Source organism: Vidua macroura, chromosome 34, assembly GCF_024509145.1.
Source record: "Vidua macroura isolate BioBank_ID:100142 chromosome 34, ASM2450914v1, whole genome shotgun sequence".
NCBI lineage: Eukaryota > Metazoa > Chordata > Aves > Passeriformes > Viduidae > Vidua > Vidua macroura.
The window spans coordinates 779049-801278 of record NC_071604.1 but is presented as its reverse complement, the minus strand read 5'-3'; the positions used below and the strand labels follow the sequence as shown (position 1 = coordinate 801278).

The 22230-nt window shown below is 50.5% G+C and overlaps 2 protein-coding genes across 2 annotated transcripts; both read left to right on the top strand.

Annotated features, from left to right (window-relative positions):
- Positions 1–3026: 3026 nt before the first annotated feature.
- LOC128821097 (keratin, type II cytoskeletal 5-like) lies at positions 3027–8435 on the top strand. Its single transcript, XM_054001982.1, has 9 exons — positions 3027–3815; positions 4639–4859; positions 5685–5745; positions 6271–6366; positions 6473–6637; positions 6759–6884; positions 7185–7405; positions 7518–7552; positions 7948–8435. Exons 1-9 carry the CDS (start codon positions 3027–3029, stop codon positions 8433–8435), a joined length of 2202 nt encoding a protein of 733 aa, XP_053857957.1.
- Positions 8436–14279: 5844 nt separating this feature from the next.
- LOC128821076 (keratin, type II cytoskeletal 6A-like) lies at positions 14280–20792 on the top strand. The gene is made up of 9 exons (XM_054001948.1): positions 14280–14924; positions 15482–15696; positions 17328–17388; positions 18012–18107; positions 18342–18506; positions 18884–19009; positions 19208–19428; positions 19724–19758; positions 19929–20792. Exons 1-9 carry the CDS (start codon positions 14361–14363, stop codon positions 20198–20200), a joined length of 1755 nt encoding a protein of 584 aa, XP_053857923.1. The 5' UTR covers positions 14280–14360; the 3' UTR covers positions 20201–20792.
- The last annotated feature ends 1438 nt before the right edge of the window (positions 20793–22230 follow it).

Sequence of the window (22230 nt, the reverse complement as noted above, 5' to 3'; positions counted from 1 at the left end):
CCACTCTGCTTCCAAGGCTTCCCTGCTGACTCGCGGCTTCTTTCCCTCGACCCCTCCAGGGCAGGAGGATGAGGTCAGCCCCCATCCCACACTCAGTCTGTCCTCGCTGGTGGGGTGGGGGTGGACCCAGTGTGGGATGAGTTCTGGCCTCTGCTGCTCTCCCGGCATCCGGCATTTTAGCTCCCCTTGTGGTATACTGGATGTGATCAGCAGGGAGCAGAGCACCAATATTATTTTAATAAATGCCACAGTTGGCTGGGGGGTGGTGAAAGCCAAGTGGGTCAGCCCTTGGTGGGAGAGCAAAACTTACTCTGCTAAAGATGTTTTTGGAAATGCTGTCTTCATCCTTTCTGCTCCATGAACACGACTCAGGCTCCATCTCATTTCTATGTAAATACCAAGCAGAAACACCCAAAACAAGAAGCTTCCAGTGCCCCAACAGCTCATAATTTATGTTGATCATCTCCCTGCAAAGCAATACCTGAACACCAAACACCAGCCAGCTCCCCAGGGGGAAAAAGCAGTCTGGCAGCTCTTGCATTTCTGGGAAAAAACCTTTAATCATCCCTGTCCTCAACTCCCAGCTATTGCAAAAGCCATGTTTGCTGCTGCCTGCTTGAAGATGTTCATGTAGATCAGGGTATTTTGGAGAGAAAAAAGATAGGAATGTGGGTTTGGGGAAGATGGAGGTCAAGTCCTGCACAGTGTCAATCTGGACAGACCCTTTTGTAAATTGATAGAGTCTAAACCTATGGATTCATGGAATGATTGGATTAGAAGGGATCTTATAATCTGCCTCATTCCACCCCCTGCCATGGCCAGGGACAACTTCCACTATGCCAGGTTGCTCCAAGCCCCATTCAGCCTGGCCTTGGACCCTTTGAGGGATGGGGCAGCCACAGCTGCTCTGGGAAATCCATTGCAGGGTCTCCTCACCATCACAGGAGGAATTTCTTGCATATATTTAACTTCGACTTTCCCTCTTTCAGCTTGAGCCCAGAGCCTGGCAGAGTTGATCCAAACAGACATGAAAATGCCACATCTGCCTCTGGGTTTGGAGCCCCAAGCCTCGGCTCCTCCACACCACCAAGCAGCCCAGGAAGGAAAGGGAGCGTTTTCCAGGTGGCCTTTGCATCACTCACATACCCTGTGGATAACGAGCCGAGCGAGAAGAGTGTGGGAGCCTGAAGTGACAATTCCCTCTTTCTTCTTGGCAGCCCCACCTTTAATCCCATTACATTCATTCAGCTCTAACATCTGATCTGAACCCGTTCTTCAGCTTCAGGACGAGCTGCCTTTACTGGGGTCAAGGAACCATGAAGACAAAAATCTCATTTTCCCATCGCACCCTGGCTTTGAATTTTATGCAAATCACCGAGGCAATGGATGCTCATGAATTTAAAGTGACATTCCAGGTTCAGACCCACATTGTCCAAAAAGAAACAAGCTGACCTGCACCATCTGCACCATCTTGGAATAATTTCTCACTGCAAAGGGAAATTCTCTTTCAGTGCCCCGGCTCTCCCATTCGAGCCTGCCCAGCAGCATTTCTCCAGGGATAATCAGATATTTGGTCTTCTGTATTCAGTAGCACCTGTTTAAGTGTTCTTCCAGAGATGCCAGTGGGATTTTAGCTCCTTAATGGTTTTGTAGCTCTGGGGCAGAGGGATGTGTTTTGAAAGGCAAGTAGAGTCCTGTCCTGTAAATATATTTAAGCTCCAGTCCTGCAGAATTCAGGCAAAGCCACCAGGGCAGCCCCATGCCAAAAACCAGCTGAGCTCTGACATGCAAGGGATAAAATACTCTCAGCACTGCAGTTCCACAAAGTCTGAGATGCCAGAAAATGTCACCACACCCTGTGGAATTTATCTTTTTTCCCAAGGACTTCAGGAAGTAAAATAAGGAGAATTTGTGGGAGTATTTTTCATGCTGGTTAAATCTGCTTTTGGTAGCATTTTGGATGGAAGGTTCAAAGGTCTTTAAAAGAAATCAGAGCTAGAGAGAGCCAGAAACTCAGGACTGACTACATCCTAAAGTGGGCAAATGGCATCGTTCCACAGAGCTGGGCAGACAGTTTTCCAGAAAATCTGCCTCTTTTTTTGAAATGGTTTTTAGGTCAAGATGAAAATGTGTCAATCACATCATCAGCTAGCTGGAGAAGTCACAACACAGCCTCTGCATGGAATGGAGTTGTCTTCTGGAAATGCAAATATCCAGAGGAAAAGCCTGGAAAGCCTGCCATAGGCTAAATAATGAATATAAATGGGCAAAATTTAAGGTGGTATTTACATCTGGAAAGGAGAAAGAGGAAAACTTGATCAGGACCTCTTTGTCTAGTCATCCCGAAGAGATTGTCCTTGCCCAGGGAGTAGGAACAGCAAACTGGATAAATTAGAGCCCCAAAAGGGATGTCAGGTTTCAGGAACATCAAGCTGCCTTCTGCCTTCAGCTGAAGAAACTCCATGAATTATTTTTGTTCAGATTTAACCATTTTGTTCTCACTGTCTTTCACTTGAGTTAGTCCAGAGGACTCTCCACTGATCTCTGTGTTGATGTGCTGCATCTTTTAAGTAGAACTGGGGATCCAAGACATTATTTCTTTATAACATCTAAAAATTATTTTCTTTCACAGTAAGGAAATTATAGAATCATGGAATCCCAGAATGGTTTGGGTTGGAAGGAATCTCAAAGACCATCTCATTCCACACCCCCCCGCCCCTCACAGTCAGGGACACTTTGAATTAACCCAGGTGGCTCCAAGCCCCTCACAACCTGGCCTTGGACCCTTGCAGGGTTAGGCAAACTAATACAAAATAAAGTAATCCATCTCTGCGAGGGGACAGAGGCTTTGCACCAGGCTGAGCTCTCCCTGCCAGAAATCTGGGTGTTAGATAACCCTTCCAGCTGAGCAGATCCAGCCCCAGGAGGTGTGTTTGGGTGCAATCAGGGTTTAACAAGTCTCAGGGAGACAGCTGCCTCCTGGCATGTCAAAACCATGAAGGCACTAAATTGATCAGTGGACTTCCATGAAACCAAGCCCAGATCCCCGGGGGATAAAAGGGGCACCCCTATTCCCTTTCCTCAGAGATCTGCAGAGTCTCTCTGGCTGTGCAGGGCCCTTCTCTGCTGCCACGATGAACCGGACGCTCAGCATGAGGGCAGGAGGTGGAGGCCGATCCTACAGCGCTGCCTCGGCCATAATTCCAAGCAGCAACAGGGCTGGCTTTAGCTCTGTGTCTGTGGCACGATCAGGAGGAGGAGGAGGTGGCTTTGGGAGGCTCATTGGAGGAGGTGGTGGCGGCAGTTCTGGTGGTGGTGGAGGTTTTGGCAGCAGGAGCCTCTACAACCTTGGTGGTAGCAAGAGGATTTCCATCGGGGTTGGAAGCAGCTTCCGAGCTGCTTTTGGAAGTGGAGCTGGCCTGGGAGGTGGCGGCGGAGTGGGTGGCTGTGGGCTTGGCAGTGGTGGAGCTGGTGGTGGGCTTGGGCTGGGGCTTGGTGGTGGAGGTGGCGGATTTGGCTTTGGTGGAGGTGCTGGTGGGCTTGGCTATGGTGGTGGTCTTGGAGGTAGTGGAGGGTTTGGCTTTGGTGGACTGGGGGGGCTGGGAGGATTCCCTGCGGCGCTGGGTGGTGGCAGGAACCCCACGGGATTTTCTGGTGGCCCGTCTGGAGTGGGTACAATCCAAGAAGTGACCGTAAACCAGAGTCTTCTGGCACCGCTGAACCTGGAGATAGATCCAAACATCCAACAGGTGCGGAAAGATGAGAAGGAGCAAATCAAGACCCTCAACAACAAATTTGCTTCTTTCATCGACAAGGTGAGGCTTCATTGGGTGCTGTGGATCTGTGGTGGAGGGGCAGTGAGGATCTAGTAGGTACTAAAATACGACTTCAGAGATCTCCAGTCTTTCACTCATTTCCTCCCTGCATGTCTTCGTTAACTCCCTCAAACAATAATGTCCTTCTGAACATTTACAGGGGAGAAAACAAGACAAAAATTGTAGTAATGGGATTAGATCCAGGTTTTGTGCCTGAGAAATAACACAGATTAGTTGAAATGGAGTAAGTCAGTTTTGGGTCCACGTCTAGTGGCTCAACCCAATTCTCTCTCTGGGCAATCACAGCAGATGTCCTGGTCTTTGTTGTTTATTGTCTGCAAGATAAAATCCTTTTTATATTGACTCAATTGATTCAACCACTCAAGTCCTTCCTCATAAATGTGTTGTTGTGTGAGCAAAAGGAAAGACAATTAAGCCTTTTATCATTAGTACTCAGACCTTGTCTTTAATGAAGGAAGATACATATCTTACAAAGAAAGAAAACCCAGCGGGTGTGAAAGAAGAACTTCACTGTCTGGTGAAGAAAGAGCTGAACCCAAATTTTCTTACCATTGCTCGTTGGCTTTCTAAATCAAATTGCCTCTGAAGAGAACTGTCCAATGAGGGTGGATTTGCACAGCTACAGGTTGGGCTAACACAGCCCTGGGTAATCCAGAGGATATTCCCAGCTTGGAAACTCTTAGTTCAGGAATCCCTTGGCTCCTGCCATGCATCACTGCCAGTGCTGAATATTGGCTGTCAGCTCATAGGTATCTTCTGCCTAAGATATCTTCTATCTTATCTTCTGCTTCCCAATGCTCAGGTTCGCTTCCTGGAGCAGCAGAACAAGGTGCTGGAGACCAAATGGACCCTTCTGCAGGAGCAGGGCCAGAAAAACAATTCTGGCAAGAGCAACCTGGACCCGCTGTTCGAGGCCTACATCAACAACCTGCGGCGGCAGTTGGCCAACCTGCTCAACGAGCGGGGACGCATGGATGGGGAGCTGAAGAGCATGCAGGACCTCGTGGAGGACTTCAAAAACAAGTGAGTGTGAAATGGGGTGTAAATGGTTCAGCTGAACATTGAGCAGCAGGAGTTTTCACCCAGAGGGTGGTCAGGCAGTGCCCAGGTTCCCCAGGGAATGGTTACCATCCCATGGCTACCAGAGCTCCAGGAGTGTTTGGACAATGCTCTCAGGGTGGCATTGGTGGGGTGTCCTGTGAGGGCCAGGAGCTGGACTCAAGGATCCTCATGGGTCCCTTCCAACTCAGCTGAATCTGTGATTCTGTAATTCTGTAATTCTAGGATTCTGTGATTCTATAATTCTATGATTCTATTGTTCTATGATTCTGTAAATCCATGATTCTATGATTCATGTCAGAAATTTCAATTTCTGAAAGTCAAACATCCAGACTGAAGTATTAATGGAAATTTTTCTAGGAAAGGGGGAAAAGTGTCTCCAGTTTGTGCTCCAACCCATAACACAGAATATCACTAATCACCTCCAATACCTCCTGCTCAGAGGTATCTCTCCCTGCAGGACCATTTTCCTCAACAGCACCAAAAAGGGTCCATCAACATTTTTCCCATCAAAAAATGGAGATTCAGCCAGGATGCAGCACCTTGTGATGGCTCTTGCAAAGGAAAATCCTCTAAACCAGCTTTACCTTTCTTCTTCTATCTGCGTTAAGTCAAGAATGTCTTTTCTGCCTTTTGAGGAAGGGGAATCTCACACATTTGAGCTGGACAGTTCCCAGGAGGCTGATTTGGAGATGCCACCCCCAGTGGAGATCACTTTGCAGTCCTACCTGGACACCTGTTCTGCTTCCCGAGGTCTGATCCAGCACCTCTTTCCCTTTATCCCTGTAGGTATGAAGAGGAAATCAACCGGCGCACAGCAGCAGAGAACGAATTTGTGGTGCTCAAGAAGGTGGGTGAGACAGGAGGTGCTGCAGATGCTGAGCCAACCCCAACCATTGCACAGACTGGGAATATCCTGAGGGATGGGAAATCTTACGGAACTGCATCCTCATCCTTTAGAAGGGTTTTAAATCACCATTTGATCATGGTATTGTGGGAAAGGAATGGAGTGTCTTGTAGGAAGGAAGCAAAATCTCCTCCCACTCCGGTCCCACAACACGTACAGGTGCAAAAGAGACCATGTAGAGACAGAGGGGATCAGTCATACTTGGGAATCCCAGGTACCAAGGCCAAAGAGCCAGAACCTCCCTCCTTATCCACTTCCAGATTACACACAGCACTTTTCTGAGGCAAGAGATGCTGTCTTGGTGCTCTTCCAGAGGGATGTGCCAAGCACAGCTTCTCTACCAGGCAGCAGGGAAAGGGGCAGCCTCATCTCCAGGCTTGGCCGTTTCTTGGCTGTGCCAAGGAACTTCTTGCTGGCTGAGAAGAGGATCCAGGTGCCACAGGTGTCCCCACAGCTGCTCTTTTCCAGGACGTGGATGCTGCTTACATGAACAAGGTGGAGCTGGAGGCCAAGGTGGATGCCCTGAGTGATGAACTCAACTTCCTTCGAGCCCTCTACGAGGCGGTACAGTCAAATCCCCAATTCCTGTCCTGCCGTTGTCCTTGGCTGGGGAATGCCACCACTCTGAGGGTTGGGAGAGGTAAGTGCAGCTCCCACGTGCTTCCCACAGGAGCTGGCCCAGCTCAGCGCTCAAGTGTCCGACACCGCCGTCATCCTGTCCATGGACAACAACCGGGAGCTGGACCTGAGCAGTATCATTGCCGAAGTCAAAGCTCAGTACGAGGACATCGCCAACCGGAGCCGTGCCGAGGCCGAGGCTTGGTACCAAACCAAGGTGAGCTGACCTATCGTTGCCACAGGAAATTCCTGCTGCCCCGAAGAGGGGCTGTTTGAGCCACGTCTCATCCAGCCAGACACCTCAGACAGTTCAGGTTACATCTTCCTTCTCACCTCAGTTTGAGGAGCTGCAGGCCACGGCTGGGAAACACGGTGATGACCTGCGCAACACGAAGGGTGAAATCTCAGAGCTCAACCGGCTCATCCAGAGGATCCGCTCCGAGATAGAGAACACAAGGAACCAGGTAGGAATGGCAAAAGGAGCCAAGAGGGCCCCGTTCTGTTGTCCCTCAACACCACAGCTCAGCTTTGCTAATCAGGGACTTTTCCAGCCCCGTTAAAGGTGTTGAATTCCCTCCTGGAAAGGACTTCACACTGTAAAATTTAACTATTAAGTCATTCTTGTCAGCCTGGCATTTCAACTCCGGCTGTGTTAGCTCAGCTGGAACATTTTCCATGAATGTCCCAGCCAGAATGGGTTTCTTCCTTGGATGACTCTCACCCAAAGGGAAGAGCAGCTTTCCAAGCCCCCCCATCCCTTGCAGTGTGCAACCCTGCAGACGGCCATCGGAGACTCTGAGGAGCGCGGGGAGATGGCCCTCAAGGACGCCAAGGCAAAGATGATTGACCTGGAAGATGCTCTACAGAAAGCCAAGGCTGACATGGCCCGGCAGCTGCGGGAATACCAGGAGCTCATGAACGTCAAGCTGGCCCTGGACATCGAGATCGCGACCTACAGGAAGCTGCTGGAGGGCGAGGAGAGCAGGTGGGAGCAAAGTCCTTGTGGGGATAGTAGTGACTATCACTTTTCCCATCAGAGATTGGTTCCTCTGGCTGTCTCTGTAATTTTGCTCTTATCTTCTCTAATCCCCCAACAGGCTCAGTGGGGAGGGACTGAACCCCATCAGCTACTGTAAGTATCACAGTTTTGGATCCCAAAATCTGGCTTTGGGAGCAAGGCCTGGGGGAAACCATGGGAAAAGGGAAGTTTTGCCCCACATAAGACTTCTGGAGCCCTCCACTGTCTTTACGGGCTTGCACAGGGGATGGAAGTTGGGTTCAAGTCCTGTGGGTCAAGGTCCTGATGATGGCGCTTCCTGGAACTGGGTGACTCCCCAGAGCAGCTGTAGCTGTCCCTTCCCTGGAAATGTCCAAGGACAGGTTGTACAGGGCGTGGAGCAACCTGGGATAATGCCCACAGCAGGGGTAGGGATGGGATGACTTTCATAGCCCCTTCCAGCCCAGCCCAGCCCATGATTCCATGGCTGCCAAGCAGATGTCCAACCTTACGGTTGCTTTTCCTTGCAGCAGTCATCAGCTCCAGCTCTGGCATTGCTGGAGGAGCTGGCTTAGGAGGAGGATTTGGTGGACTGAGCCTGAGTGGAGGAGGCAGCGGAAGTGGTTTTGGCCTTGGAGGAGGTGGTGGAAGCAGCTTTGGTCTTGGAGGAGGTGTTGGAAATGGTTTTGGCCTTGGAGGAGGCGGTGGGAGCAGTTTCAGTCTTGGAGCTGGCGGTGGAGGAGGAGGAGGAGGAAGCTACAGTTTTGGAAGCGGAGGAGGACTTGGACTCGGGGCTGGAGGTGGTCTTGGAGGTGGATTTGGAGGAGGGAGTGGTCTGGGCACTGCTGGCAGCTACAGCCATGCCGGAGGCGGCAGCAGCACCCTGAGCACCAGCGGAGGGAATTTCAGCTCTGGAAGTGCAAAAGTCAACCCAGGTGTGAAAATCGTCTCCAAAACCTCCTCCAGCAAAAAGAGCATAAAAAGCCAAAGCCTGAAGAATGCCACAGAGCCAGAGTAAAGCCAAGCCCAGACCCTCCTCTGTTCCTCCTGCCCACCATTCTCCCCCACCTCCACCCTTCCAGCTGCCCCTGCCCTGCTCCTGCTCTGTAGTTCTCATGCATTTGGATCTCAGGTCAAGAAAAGCAGTGGAACACACAGAAACCAGAGCTCTCCAAGTCCCTGGAACAGGAGTTAAAGGAAAACACGGGCCTAAGTGATTGTTCTGAATGGGGAATTGGTTTGGTTTTCCATTTGTTTTTAATAAGGCAAAGCAGTTTGTGATTGTGGCCACCCACAGCCATCAGCTAAAACAGAGCAAATAGCAGGGGAAGTTTTAGCTCAATTCTGGTTTCTTCATCCCAGAAGCCCAGGGATGGGCTGGGAATGTGTTTAGCTCACCCTGCTTTGCCTTCACTGCTGGAAAGAGCCCAACTCGCTCCTTCACAAGAGAAGCTCATCTGCATCAGAGGTCTGGGTTATTTTTCTGCTGTCTAGAAATACCCCTGGAGGCTACTCAAAGATCCCAGGCAGTGGCTTGTAATGTCCCTCTTAAAATTTTATTCATTCTGAGTCACTCTGGTGAGATGGAAAATCCCTCTTTCCTCCATTCACAGCCAAGTTTTGAAAGATATGATTCTTCCACAAATTGCCAAGTTTTGCTGCTGAGTCAGCTCAGGCACTTGAGCGTGACCAGGCACTCGGAGCACTAATGTTTGAGCAGGAACCTGAGATCCCTCCACCCACAGATGAGAATTCAGTGTGCCACGAGCTTATCAAAAAGCTTTTCCCAAATCACTCTCCCGTTCCTGTCCTTTCTCTTCTTAAATAAGTTTGCCCACAGTGGCCCTTACACGTAACTTTGCGGGTGGTTTTTGTCAGAGGATTCACCAGTGACTGATCCAAAACCTATGAAAAAGGACATGTTTTCTAAATTATAGGATTTTAAAATTCTAAATAATGTCTGACACAAGGAGTCCTTCAAAAGCAAGATCAATGCTTGCTGTTAAATGGGGTTTCTGTCCTGTCCCATACAAGGTTTTGCTGGAATGTCTTCAGAAATTCCCAAATCCTCCAGCAATCCAAGTCCTGCTGTCTTTCCCCATGGCCTTGGTGGCAGAAAGTGGGGAAAGTCTGAGACTGCGAAAGTCACACTGGAAAAGCTGCCTGAAGGGCCATGTCCACAGCTCCTGGGGGAATTCCAGCATCTCTTCTCTGTGTGGGTTCCTCTGCCAAAAGAAAGACCATTGGGAAACTGGGAAGTGCAGCAGGTTCCAGCCCAGTGTGTGGGAAACAAGGCAGTCGAGAGCAGGATCACAAAGGAATTCCAGCATCCCAAATCTATTTTCCCTTTTTCTCGTGGAATTTACCCCTCTAGCCTTCCACTGTGTCTTTTTATTTTTGGAAAGCAACATTAAAAAAGAAAATTGCAGCTTTTTCTATTTCTGTAATAGTGATGCGACTCCACATTTCCCTTCCTCTCTGTATTTGGAATGTGTCCAATAAAACCAGATGGTAATTTATTTGTTCTTTTTATTTATCTTTTTATTCTAAACCAGAACCAGCAATACAAAATATTTTCATCCTTCCTTAGAATAAGCTGGAGGCGTATTTTCTTTACTACCAGGGAAAAGCTTTGAAATTCTGATTAAATTATAATGAAACTCTTGAAATTGGTTGTCTCAAAATAAATTGAAGAATTGGAGAAAACTGGAGGAGGAAGAGAAGGAGGGTAGAGGTTTATCCATAAGTGACAAGATAATTAATCACCATTCCTTTCTTAACTTATTTGGGTTAATCCAAAATATTTTCTTCCATGGAAGGGAGGGTTTGGGGCAGCCAGGCAAAACCTCAGGATTCAATTTTTGCTTTCTTAAAAAGCCAGAGCAAACCCAATTGTCTGCAGGGCTCTCGGGGAGGCTTTATCTGGAAGATCTGGGCTGGGGATGGGTGCTGGAGCACAAAACAGATATTTGTTTTGGAGCACTGATGCAGATATTTCAGTCAGTCATTGCAAAAGAAGAATAAAACAAAGAAAAAGTGGAGAAAAACCCTCAGCCAAACGTTATTGCAAAGCCCTTATTGAATTTCAAAGGTTCAGATGTTTTGCTCTGCCCTGACCTTGCAACATCCTGGCCCTGCATAAGTCCGGGCAGAACTTGGGAAGGAGCAGGAACACGGGAAGGAGCAGGAACATGGGAAGGAGCAGGAGCAGACATGTCAGCGTGTCCTGGCAAGTTCAAAGGAGACGCTTCAGCAAAACCTTGCTCAAACCCAGGTGCACCAAAACACAGCAATATCTCATCCCCTTTGCCCAGGAAACTGAAGGAGCCTCAGTGAAAGACTAAATCCAGGGACAAAACCAGACTCAAGTGTCACAGAATCCCAGAATAGTTGGAGCTGGAAGGGCCCTCTGGAGCTCATACAGTCCGAGCCCCTGCAAGGCACAGACACCTGGAGCAGGTGACACTGGAGGGTGTCCAGGTGGGCTTGGAATGTCTCCAGAGAGGGACAATCCATGCCCTCCCAGAGCAGCTGTTCCAGGACTCTGCCACCTCCATGGAAAGAAGTTCTTCCTCATGTCGGGGTGGAATTTCTTGTGTTCTGGTTTATGGCCATGAGTTCTCCATGCCCAGGGAGGTGGTAGAATCACCATCCCTAAAGGCATCCAGAGATTGACTGGATGTGGCACGCAGTGCTCTGGGCTGGTGATGAGGTGGGGATCAGGCACAGATGGGACTCGATGATCTTAGAGGTCTTTTCCCACCTCAGGGATTCTGGGATCCTTGTCCTGTCAGTGGGCAACACTGAACAGTCTGACACCATCCTCTTTCCACCCCTTGGAGATGTTCACGTGGATTGATGAGAGACCCTCTCAGATGAGATATTTTAATGGACATTTGGATATTCTTATGATTGTTGGGATTCTCTCTCAGTCGCCTCTTCTCCTGACTGACCACTCCCAGCTCCTGCTCCTCATCAAAGAGATGCTCCAGACCTCTCATCACCTTTGTGGCTTCCACTGGACCCTCTCCAGGAGCTCCTTGTCCTTCTGGAACTGTGGAGTCCAGAGCAGAACACAACACTCCAGACGTGGCCCCACCAGGGCCAAGTAGAGGGGCAGGATCCCCTCGCTGGCCATGCTTTTCCCAAGGTATCCCAGGATTCCATTGGGAATGCGATTCCTTCTGATCATGAGCACTGCTGGCTTATGCTCAGCTTGTCATCCACCAAGACTCCTCAGTCTCTTCTGTTCAGAGGATGTTGCAGACAGGCCAAAAAACCAGTGAAGGTTAAAAATAAACTCTGAGTCACCTTGATTTCTGATCTCGCCGAATTGCACAGGTTGGGTGCAAAGATTTAACACAGCTCATGACAGCCCAACCTTAACCAACCCGGAGAGTTTTTAACATCTTTTTTCCAGTCCCTTCTGAAAAAAAGAGCAAATCAGAGCGATAGCTGAGGTCCTGCAGACAGGAGCCCTGTTCCTCCTCCCCTTTCTCTGCAGTGCCCTCACCCCCCCAGACAACCCCCCATGACACGCCCTGCCTCTCCACAGGGGACTGTCCCACCTGAGGGGCCAGCACAGCCCCCCTGCAGCCCTGAGCACCTTCAGTGGGACGCTGCATGTGAGCGACACAAACCAAGAAAGGAAAAGTGTGAGGGACCGAGAGATTCTGAATGAATTTTCCTTGTTTTGGTGCCTAAACCATCCTTTGCTTTGCTTTTCCAAATCCTTTGTAATATTCCACTTAATTGGCATTGTCTGCAGCAACAGGCTTTCCTAGAAGAGCTGGGGAAGTAATGATTCCCTTCCACATGAATCCTTTCCCTCTGCTTTAATTAAAACCTGTGCTCCTGTTCCCAGGTGTGACTTTGCATAAGCAATTTGGGAGTCAAAGGCAAGTTCCCTGCCTGGCCCCCGTCCGCAGGCTCCTGGCACAGTTGTGCCAGTTCACGTGGGCAGGCATAGGAAAGCAAATCTCCATGGATCTGCCATGCTTGGAGCAGAGTTTATTTATTTTCAGTATCACTGTGTTATTTTCAGCACCCAGAGGTCTCATGGCTGAGGCTGCTGCCGCTGTGAAATCAGGGGCCGCTGGGTTTGGATGGAGCGAGGAGTGAAGTCCTGGAAAAACGCTGAGTTTACAGCAGGATATTCCCACATCTCCACTCCTGGGGCGAGAGCACCCCCTTGCTACAGCCCGGCCGCCTCCCCATCGCGGGAGGGATTTGGGATCAGCCCGTCTGGGGATCGGCTCCGATCGCGCCCGCGGTGACTCACTATCGGAATCGGGAGCGCTCCGAGGAGGTGGGAGTTGGGAGCACTGCTGTTTTCTGATTGCAAGGAGACAAAACCCAACCAAACCAAACCCAACCCAACCCAACCAAACCCCTCCTGCTCAGGCTCTTTCAAGTTCCCAGACAGAAAAAAAAGCAGCGGTTGGAAACATAACAACACAAACAACCTCTGAGACGCAGCCGGTCCGTTTAAACGCCTCCTTTTGGATTGAGCCCCTGCACTTTTTGCTCACGTAGATGAATTTGGGAATTCTTTTGGTTGAGCTGCTCAGGGTCTCATCTCTCTGTCTTTCACTATTACTTCACCTGGCCAAGGTGGGCAGCCCTGGCCAGTGGGCAGAATCCAGTTCACGAAAGTATTTGGGGACGTATTTTGAGTGGGAATGAGGGGATTTTTTTCTCCTGTATCTTGTGTCCAACTCTTCATGGACACAAGAGAAGGATCCCCAGCTCTCAAGCCTTTACACAACCCAGACTCATTGTGGGGGTTGAAAGTCCTGCACAAGGGTTCACCCAGAAGCAACATCAAGAGGCAAAATCTATTTTAAAAAGTTTTTCCTTTTCCAACTGTGTGATCTCAGTGGAGAGAAGGAGGGGTTGGGAAGGAAAGTGGGTGAATTCCCCTCCACAGAACATCTTTTAGAGCCAGCAATGACGTGGAAATTGTTGGATAAATATAAGGGGGGGGAGGCAGACGGAGGCAGAAAAAATGATAAAAATACCACTTCAGACAGAGCTTTTGAAACCTGAGCCTGACAAGGAGGTACTACAGAACCACAGTAATTTCAAGCAGGTTTTTAGTAGTATAAGTCTCTATTAAGGAAAGTACTATTCAATCCATTTTGACGTGGTTTTGGAAAAGGCATTTACTTGCTGTCTTTCAAAATCGTGTTAACTAATTCCTCAGTTTCCCCTGGAATGAGGGGAGATGACTTTTGGTAAGATCCCAGAAAATACTGCCATGATACAACTTCCACTCAGCTCATCTCCTCAAGCCCATGACCATTTAGATCCAGGAAAAAAAAAAAAAAAAATCAATCAAACTTGAATATTAAAAAAAGAGCACAATATCAGCACTGATCATTGAAACCACGTTCAGACCCAACTTTCCCGAGCCAACAACAGGACACGCATGGCCAGTCGCAGAGTTAGAAATCTTGGAAAAGCCCCTGCTTTTCTTGCCTATGCAACATGTTAAACCTGAAAATGCGACTTGCAAAATCTTCGCTTTGCTCAAGCCAGCGAATCCTTGGCTCGCCTGAGGGAAAGCGGCTCCCAGGGTCTTGGGAATCATGTTGCATCCTGCCCTGAGTGCAGACCTCGTCCCATTCAATGCTAATTCCATGACTCAGAGCGGCGGCTTTGGTGGAGGGGGGAGCTCCCTCTCGCCGTTACTTTCCTGCCTGCAAACAATGCATTTTTCAGCGCCTTGCCATAGCCGAGGTGTGTTTGACAAGGCAAGTTGCTGCAAGGCACGTCAAGTTCTGAATTCCCGTGCCAAGTTTTCCAAGCAGATAAAAGAGGAGGCTCCCAAGCTCTCCCATTACAGGGGTTTCTGTCTCCATTGCCCTCTGCTCTTTTCCTGCTGCGCAGCCTTTTTTTGTTTTCCTCTCTCCTACTCTTTGTCTTCCCAACTGAACCAGCCATGAGCCGTATCTCTTTCAGATCATCTACTGGAGGGGGCATGAGGGGCTTTAGCTCAGGCTCTGCTATCGTAGGAGGTGGTGGTGGGACTAGAAGCAGTTTTAGCTCTGTCTCTGTCTCCAGAGTTGGAGGAGGAAGAGCTGGAGGTGGAGGAGGCTTTGGAGCTGGTGGTGGCTTCGGCAGCAGAAGTCTCTATAACTTGGGTGGAAGCAAAAGAATTTCCTACAGCTCGGTCAGTGGAGGTCTACGGAGTGGAGCCGGGGGCGGATACGGCTTTGGTCTTGGCTATGGTGGCGGAGCAGGCGCTGGCTTTGGCTTAGGAGGAGCCGGTGGTGGTGGCTACGGGCTGGGAAGTGGATTTGGGCTGGGAGGGCCCGGATTTGGTGGCCGAGGTGGCCCCGGGTTCCCTGTTTGCCCACCTGGTGGCATCCACGAAGTGACTGTCAACCAGAGCCTCCTGGCACCCCTCAAGCTGGATATCGATCCGGAAATCCAGAAGGTGCGAACACAGGAGAGGGAGCAGATCAAGACCCTCAACAACAAATTTGCCTCCTTCATTGACAAGGTGAGAGTTTGGTCTGAACCTTCAAACCACGCATGCTATCAGCTGCCTCGGAAAAAAGCTTCAGGAAGAAACTTCATTTGGATTTAGGGACTTGCCTGAACTGCTCCGAGCCGACAAACAACGTGGGCTTGGCTGAAAACTAAGAACTGCTTTATGTTTCCTCTTAGCAAGGATGAGATTTTCAGCATCTTTTTATTATTGACAAAGTAATTCTCTCTCTTCCCTGTAAAAACAATCCTGGGGTGGATGAATCTTCTCCTTTACAATGGAATACAACCAGTTTAAACCAGTAAGGTGGGATGAACATCTGCTGGGGGGAGAAACATTAAAGTTGCAAGTACGGGTGTTTGGCCTGATTAAAACTCCTGAAAAAATCTTGCTAAACATCTCCAGAAGCTTCTAATACTTTTAAGAATCCAGTGCCCTAAACTGGGACACTCCTTATAATTCCCTTCTGATTGTCCCAACATCTCTGGACCTTTTCTGTTGGTGATCCCACCTTTTCCTGGCAGTTGTGAGGTTTTTCCACACATGTCCCTGGTTTTGTTTCTCCCCAGGTGCGCTTTTTGGAGCAGCAGAACAAGGTGCTGGAGACCAAGTGGACCCTCCTCCAAGAGCAGGGTCACACTGTCACCAGGAAGTCCCTGGAGCCCATTTTCGAAGCCTACATCAACAACCTCCGGCGGCAGCTCGACAGCCTGATGGGAGAGAGGGGCCGGCTGGACTCCGAGCTCCGGAGCATGCAGGACATGGTGGAAGACTTCAAGAACAAGTAAGGGATCCCGCTCTGGAGCGTGAGTTGTTCCAGCCAGGAAAATCTGGGCTGGTGCTCATTCCTGCTGGTGCACATTTGGTGTTTGATCCGGGTTCCTCTTCCCAGCATAAAACGTTTTCCCGGAATTACCCCTCGTTATTTTATGTTTATCACAAGCAAGGTCAGCGTTTAGCACAGAATTCCTGGGGAACTGCTCCAGCACAACAGAAGTCATAGTCTGATCCCTGGAGTCTCCTGAAATAATATACCAGGAGACAGAAAAATTAGTAAATTGCGAGGATAATAGACAGGCAAAACCATAATGAAGTGTAGACAATTAACTTCCAGCTCCAAAATCCCCCATTTCCCATTCTGTGAAGGAAATTCCAGCCTTTCTAGAGGGCCCAGGTGACCTGGGAGCGTTCCGGCTCACTCAGCTCCCATCACCTGGAAGATGATCAGCCCTCTGCCAAAAATTTCCCTGGGGAGGGAATTAACCCCCTGCTGAGATGTGGGATCCAGCGGAGGGGGGATGGATCATTCTCAGGACACACCAGTTAGTACCTGCTGCCTGGAGGGGATTTTTGCGGGGGCATTTTTAGGTGAGACCATTGACTTTTATTTGGCTGAGAACAATATGTCTCTTCTTCAACCAGTCCTGGCTGCAAATTTGAGAATCACACTGCAGGGCTGGAATATGTTAATATTAGGTAGTTAAGCATGGGAAGAGACAGAATTTTTGTGAGGGGAGCTGGGAAGACAACACTTAGATCCAACAGGAGGGACTGGCAGAGCTTCTGGTGTGGTTTTGTGTCCTTTTGAGGTCTTGAAATGTATTCTAGGCTTTTAGAAATACCGGTTAGGTCCAAAATAATCCATTCTGCAGTATGGATTTCAGAGCTACCTCCTGGGAAAGAGAGCACATTTTATTTTAAGTCTAGAGTTTGTTCCCAGTCCACTGGCTAATTCCCACCTCTTCCATTGTCCACTAAGAGATCCGGCTGCAGGTAAAACTCTGCCAGTATTGGTGAAAGGACTGGACAAATCTGCCTTTGAAAGCCAGGTTTTGTCCCAAGACCCTGCATGTTTTGTCTACTTTCTAGCTGAGCCCTGCCCTGATTATCTGATGAGAGAATGTTGCTCAGAGCCATAGAAAGTTCCACAGAACTACTGTCAGAGCTGTAATGATCCTCTCTTGCACAACTGTGGAGTTTTTTGTTTTAATTAAATGCTGCAGTGGGTTCTTCAGAGCCATTAGCATTATTATAATATCAAATATCAAATGATTGCTTTATTATACATTTGTAGGCATTGCAGTGCAGCTTTGTTCAAAGTCTTTTGCATAACTTTGCTTGGAGCGAAGGTCACCAGGAATGGCTTCTCCTGCTTCCTGCCAAAACGGGCTCTGAATCTGCACATTTATGTATGAGCTTGACTTTATGGGCAGTGATTAAAATATATTAATTTAACTGGGACTACTCACACCATGCAGTCCCACAGTTCAAAGACAGCAATATTTGCTCTGCGTCTGCTCTGGATAAACATGTGGGAGTAGGGAATATATCCATGAGCCACAACTGATGATTTGGGAATGGGGTGCTCCCACCTCTTCATTTCATCCAACCCCCCTCACTCTTTTATCCTGGCAGATATGAAGATGAGATCAACCGGCGCACAGGTGCTGAGAACGAGTTCGTGGTCCTCAAAAAGGTGACTGGGTTGGGAATTATGGGCCAGGAAAGGGAATTAACTCACCTTGCAGAGTTCAAGCAAGACTTGGTGGGAGTTGGGGTCCTGCACCCTCATGGCTGGGTCAAGCTGGGAGATCAGCACGTCCTAGGCTGGGTCCTCCTGAGGCCAGGAATGGACACAACCTTCTCTGTGCCAGTAGAGCTGCCCTGTTTTCTGGTCTCTTGTGGCTCGGCTCAGCTCAGCTCAGTCTCTGGTCACATCCTTGTGAGTCAGAGCTTTGCCTTCTGCCCAAGAAGCTGGTTCTGGCTCACAGTCAATGTCCATTACATTAGAAAAATATCTTGATCACGGTGACATAAAAATGAGCCAAAGGAACTGCTGGCAGTGGCACAGGTTGCCCATGGGCTGTGGCCGCCCCATCCTTGGAAGAGTCCAAGGCAATATGTATGGTCTATGGAAGGTCTCTCTGCCCATGGCAGGGGTGGGAATTGGATGAGCTTTCAGGTCCCTTCCAACCCAAATCATTCCATGGTTTCACAATTCTATGAGTAATAGACCTGGAAGCAGACACGGTCCCGTTGGTGTCCTGAAGCCCCTTTGTGTTCTGGTTTCATCAGAAACCATTGGTGTCTTCTCTTTAGGATGTGGATGGTGCCTACATGAACAAGGTTGAGCTGCAGGGCAAGGCCGATGCGCTGGCAGAGGAAATCAACTTCCTGAGAGCTCTGTATGAGGCGGTGAGTGGTTCCTGGAGAGCATCCCCCAGCTCCTGCCCCGTGGATCCCACACCCAGGGCTCTACGGGACCAGAGGAGAAGGTGGTCCCAGCCTTTGTAACTAAATAAGTTACAAAATGGAGATGGAGAAAGGGAAATGCAAGAAAACATCTTGGCGGGGAGGACTCCCAAATCACCTCTGTGGTTTCCACCATCGATACCAGGCCATTAACTTCATTTTTTGCATCATCTGCAGGAGCTGTCCCAGATGCAGCAGCAAGTGTCTGACACCTCGGTGGTGCTGTCCATGGACAACAACCGGAACCTGGACCTCAACAGCATCATCGCCGAGGTGAAGGCGCAGTACGAGGACATCGCCAACCGGAGCCGCGCCGAGGCCGAGGCTTGGTACCAGAACAAGGTGGGTAACCAGGGTGACAGACTGATTTCTGTGGTCAGAAATGATCAGAAATTATTTCCCATCAGCTGAGGGGAGACAGGGACGAGATGTTCAAAAGTTTTGACTTTGGGCTCACAGAGTCACTGGCAGAACTGGCCTTAAACACTTCCCCATCCACATTCTTGTAAGTGACAATGCCCAGGTCCCCCGTGCCATCAAGCACTGCCTTCCCAGCAGATATTGAGAGTTAAGGCCATTATTCCATGGGCAGATTTCAGAGGAATCTTGTCCCCCACCCCTTAATCCTCATCCAGACCTGCACTTTGTCCCCTGAAGTCCCCTCATCCTTCCCTGAGCTCTGAGTGCTCACCAGTGCTCTCCTCCTTCCCCTGCACCAGTACGAGGAGCTCCAGGTCTCTGCTGGGAGACACGGTGATGACCTGAGGAACACCAAGATTGAGATTTCAGAGATCAACCGGATGGTCCAGAGGCTGCGGAATGAGATTGACAGCGTGAAGAAACAGGTAGGAGAGGGATGGTCCTGCAGAGCAGGAGGAGGTGGATGGGAAGTGGTGGTCAGGCACAGCAGGAGGAGCCAGGTCCCATCAGGAGCCCTCAGTGCCATCCTGGGAGCCACCAGCCAGTGTCCACAACCCCCCAGCGAGAGAGAGAGTGGTTTGGGGAGCCCAAATGAAACAACTGCTTGTTCTCCCAACTCCCAGTGTGCCAACCTCCAAGCAGCCATTGCTGAGGCTGAGGAGCGCGGGGAGATGGCCCTCAAGGACGCCAAGGCCAAGCTGACCGAGCTGGAGGATGCCCTGCAGAAAGCCAAGGCTGACCTGGCCCGGCAGCTGCGGGAATACCAGGAGCTCATGAACGTCAAGCTGGCCCTGGACATCGAGATCGCGACCTACAGGAAGCTGCTGGAGGGCGAGGAGAGCAGGTGAGGACACGTGGACCTGCTGTGTGCTGACCAAGGACCATCTCCTTGGGGTCAAACAGCTCTTCCCAAGGGGCTGGAGCACCAGGGCAGACAGACAGATGGTTGAAATTGTGAACTTTGTAGGCAAAGTTTTGTTTCTCCAGCTCTTGGCACCTGATACTGATAAAAATGAGCACTGCCACCTTTCACCTGTAACACAGACATACCCCACCCTACTGAAGGCCGTGCAGTCCTAATTAGATGGTCCCATGGGCAAGGCTTTGGCACAATTGCTCACTTTCCCCTTTCCCAACAGGCTGGCTGGAGAAGGAGTCGGAGCTGTCAGTGTCTGTGAGTATCACCTCCCTTCCACCTCTTCTTATCCCCCTCCTTCCACCTCTTTGTATCTGTCTCCCTTCCACCTCTTCCCAGCCACCCCTCACCAAGGGGGTGACACTGCAGATCTCCCCTCCTTGGGAGTCCAGCTGTGCCCTCACACGGCTGTTCCTGGCTCATTCCAGCCGTGGTCAGCAGCTCCAGCGGGATGGGCTACGGCGGCGGGAGCTGCCTGGGCCTGGGCGGGGGGCTCGGCATGGGCGGCGGCGGCGGCAGCAGCAGCTACACCGTGAGCAGCAGCGGCTTCGGAGGCGGCAGCGGAGGCTTCTCCGGGGGGCTCAACTATGGCGGAGGCAGCTCCTTCAGCTCTGGGAGCAGCCGGGGCATCAGCTGCGGCACAGGAGGCAGCGTCAGGATCGTTTCCAAGACCACCACCAGCAAAAAGACCATCAGATAAGGCTGGCAAGCACGTGGCCGTCGGCAGTTCTGGCCTCCTGCCCTGCAGATCATGGTGTAAATAGCTGCGCTAGAGCCTCTCCTTCCTCCGTCCTTCACCTCTGGGGCACCAGGGGGGACCAGGACCCCTCTGTGAGAATCTGGAGCACCTTTGGCTGAAGCACAGGTTGTAACAGGTCACTGGCTAGGCATGGACCCCGTGGTGCCCCTCTGTCAGCAAGCCCTTGGTGTCTCCTCAAGGTCAGGCGTTTAAAGGGAAATGGAAGCACTATGGGACAGGGACAGCCATTTCGTTCATCCCATTCCAAGGGTGAATCACAGCCTTGTGGAACCACAGTCCCAGGTCCTCAGCAGTGAAAACATCTCCAAGAGGCTCTAAAAGCCTCTGCCCCCCAACACGTTACAACCTCCAAAGGTTTTGTCTGCAATTCAAGGTTTCTTCCAGCCCCTTCTGTTTTCTCTGGCACTTGTGGGAAAGGTTTTTGCTTTGTGTGTATAAGATTTCTAACTACTCATCCTCATGGCTGCAGCCTCTTCACTTCCCTGCCTAACCTACTGTAAGGTCCAATAAAAGAGCATTTGTCATTTTTAAACTCTGCTGGGTTTTGGCTTTTCTTCCCTCCTCCTGCTGTGGGTGTTGGCCTGTGCCCTGTCCCTGCTGCACTGGGGACACCCTGAGGGCAGTTCCTGAGACGGGACTGGCTCCTTGAGGAAACAAAACTCACTTTTAGGACTTGGGCTCCAGGACAAGTTGGGGCAAATGGAAAGGAGAGTGAGATGAGCAACCTGGTCTGTGGCAGGTGCCCCTGCCCATGGCATGTGGGTGGAACTGGATAGGCTTTAAGGTCCCTTCCAACCCAAACTATTCCATGGTTCTATGGATGGAGAACTGAGGCACAGGAAGGAAAAGCTGCCTCAGAACAGAGCCAAAAGCTGGATGAAGCCCACTGCGGTGGTTACCTACAAAGTTACCTTTTCTGCCTGTCACTGCAGGAGGAAGGAAGTGCAGGGAAGTGGGGAAAAGGAAGATGATTCCCAATGGTTTATTTGGGATTCATGGGCTGGCTCATGCAGGGCATGGCTCAGCCATTAGTTTGTACAAGCAGGAGTAAATCAGAGGAGCCCATCTCTGGCATCAGCACCATGGCAAAGACACAGCGAGATCGGCACGCAGCAGGAAGGGCTTGGAGCAGGTGGGCATTGCCCTGGTTGGGAAGAGCAGCTGCAGGGGCAGGCACAGGGCAAGGCACCCAAAATCTGCATACACACTGCTTACACACTGAGGTTTCTCTGGGACGTGCAAATATCCCATGAAACATCCTGGCTGCTCCTCTGCAAGGGCAGTTTCGGGGCCTCAGGTTTATTTGGAGTCAACCCAAGGTCTTTCAAAGTGCCCACAGCATTTCAGCCTCCCAGTTCCCACCCAGCCACCCGGGAGGTTTCCATGACCTGCCTGGATGGGGGGTTTCAGCTGAGATCTTATACCAACCCTGGGCTCCCTCCTGTGGCTCCACAGGCATCTCCTGATCCCGCTTCCTGCCAGTCCAGGTGTGGATCCCGGCAGGAATGGGGCAGCACCAGGCAAGGGGAATCCAGCCCCAATGGCAGGACAAGAACCATGGGCAAGGAAAGAGCCAGGGCAGAAGGGGGGCAGATGAGGAAGGACCCACAGCCCTTTGGGAATGCTGGTCCCAAAAGGAGATGGTCAGTGCCCATCAACCCATCCCTCAAGCCCTGCAACCTCCAGCCAGGGGTGGGGAGGAGAGGGGGCGTAAGCCAGGTCTGCTAGAGAAAGCCCCTCGTGCAACATTCCAGAGCAGCTTTCCAGGGAAAAGCCTCCCACACCAACGGGACCCCCTTGTCCATCACCTGGTGCAGGTGTGAGTGTCCTGGCCAAGCCAGCCAAGCGTCTCCAGCAGGTGGGGACCCAGAGCAGGGAAAGGGATGGTCCCGCCCAGTGGTCCTATGGTGGGATGAACATCCCCAGGCTCTACTCCAGCACCTGGGAAGGGCCATGGAATGATGTCTTGG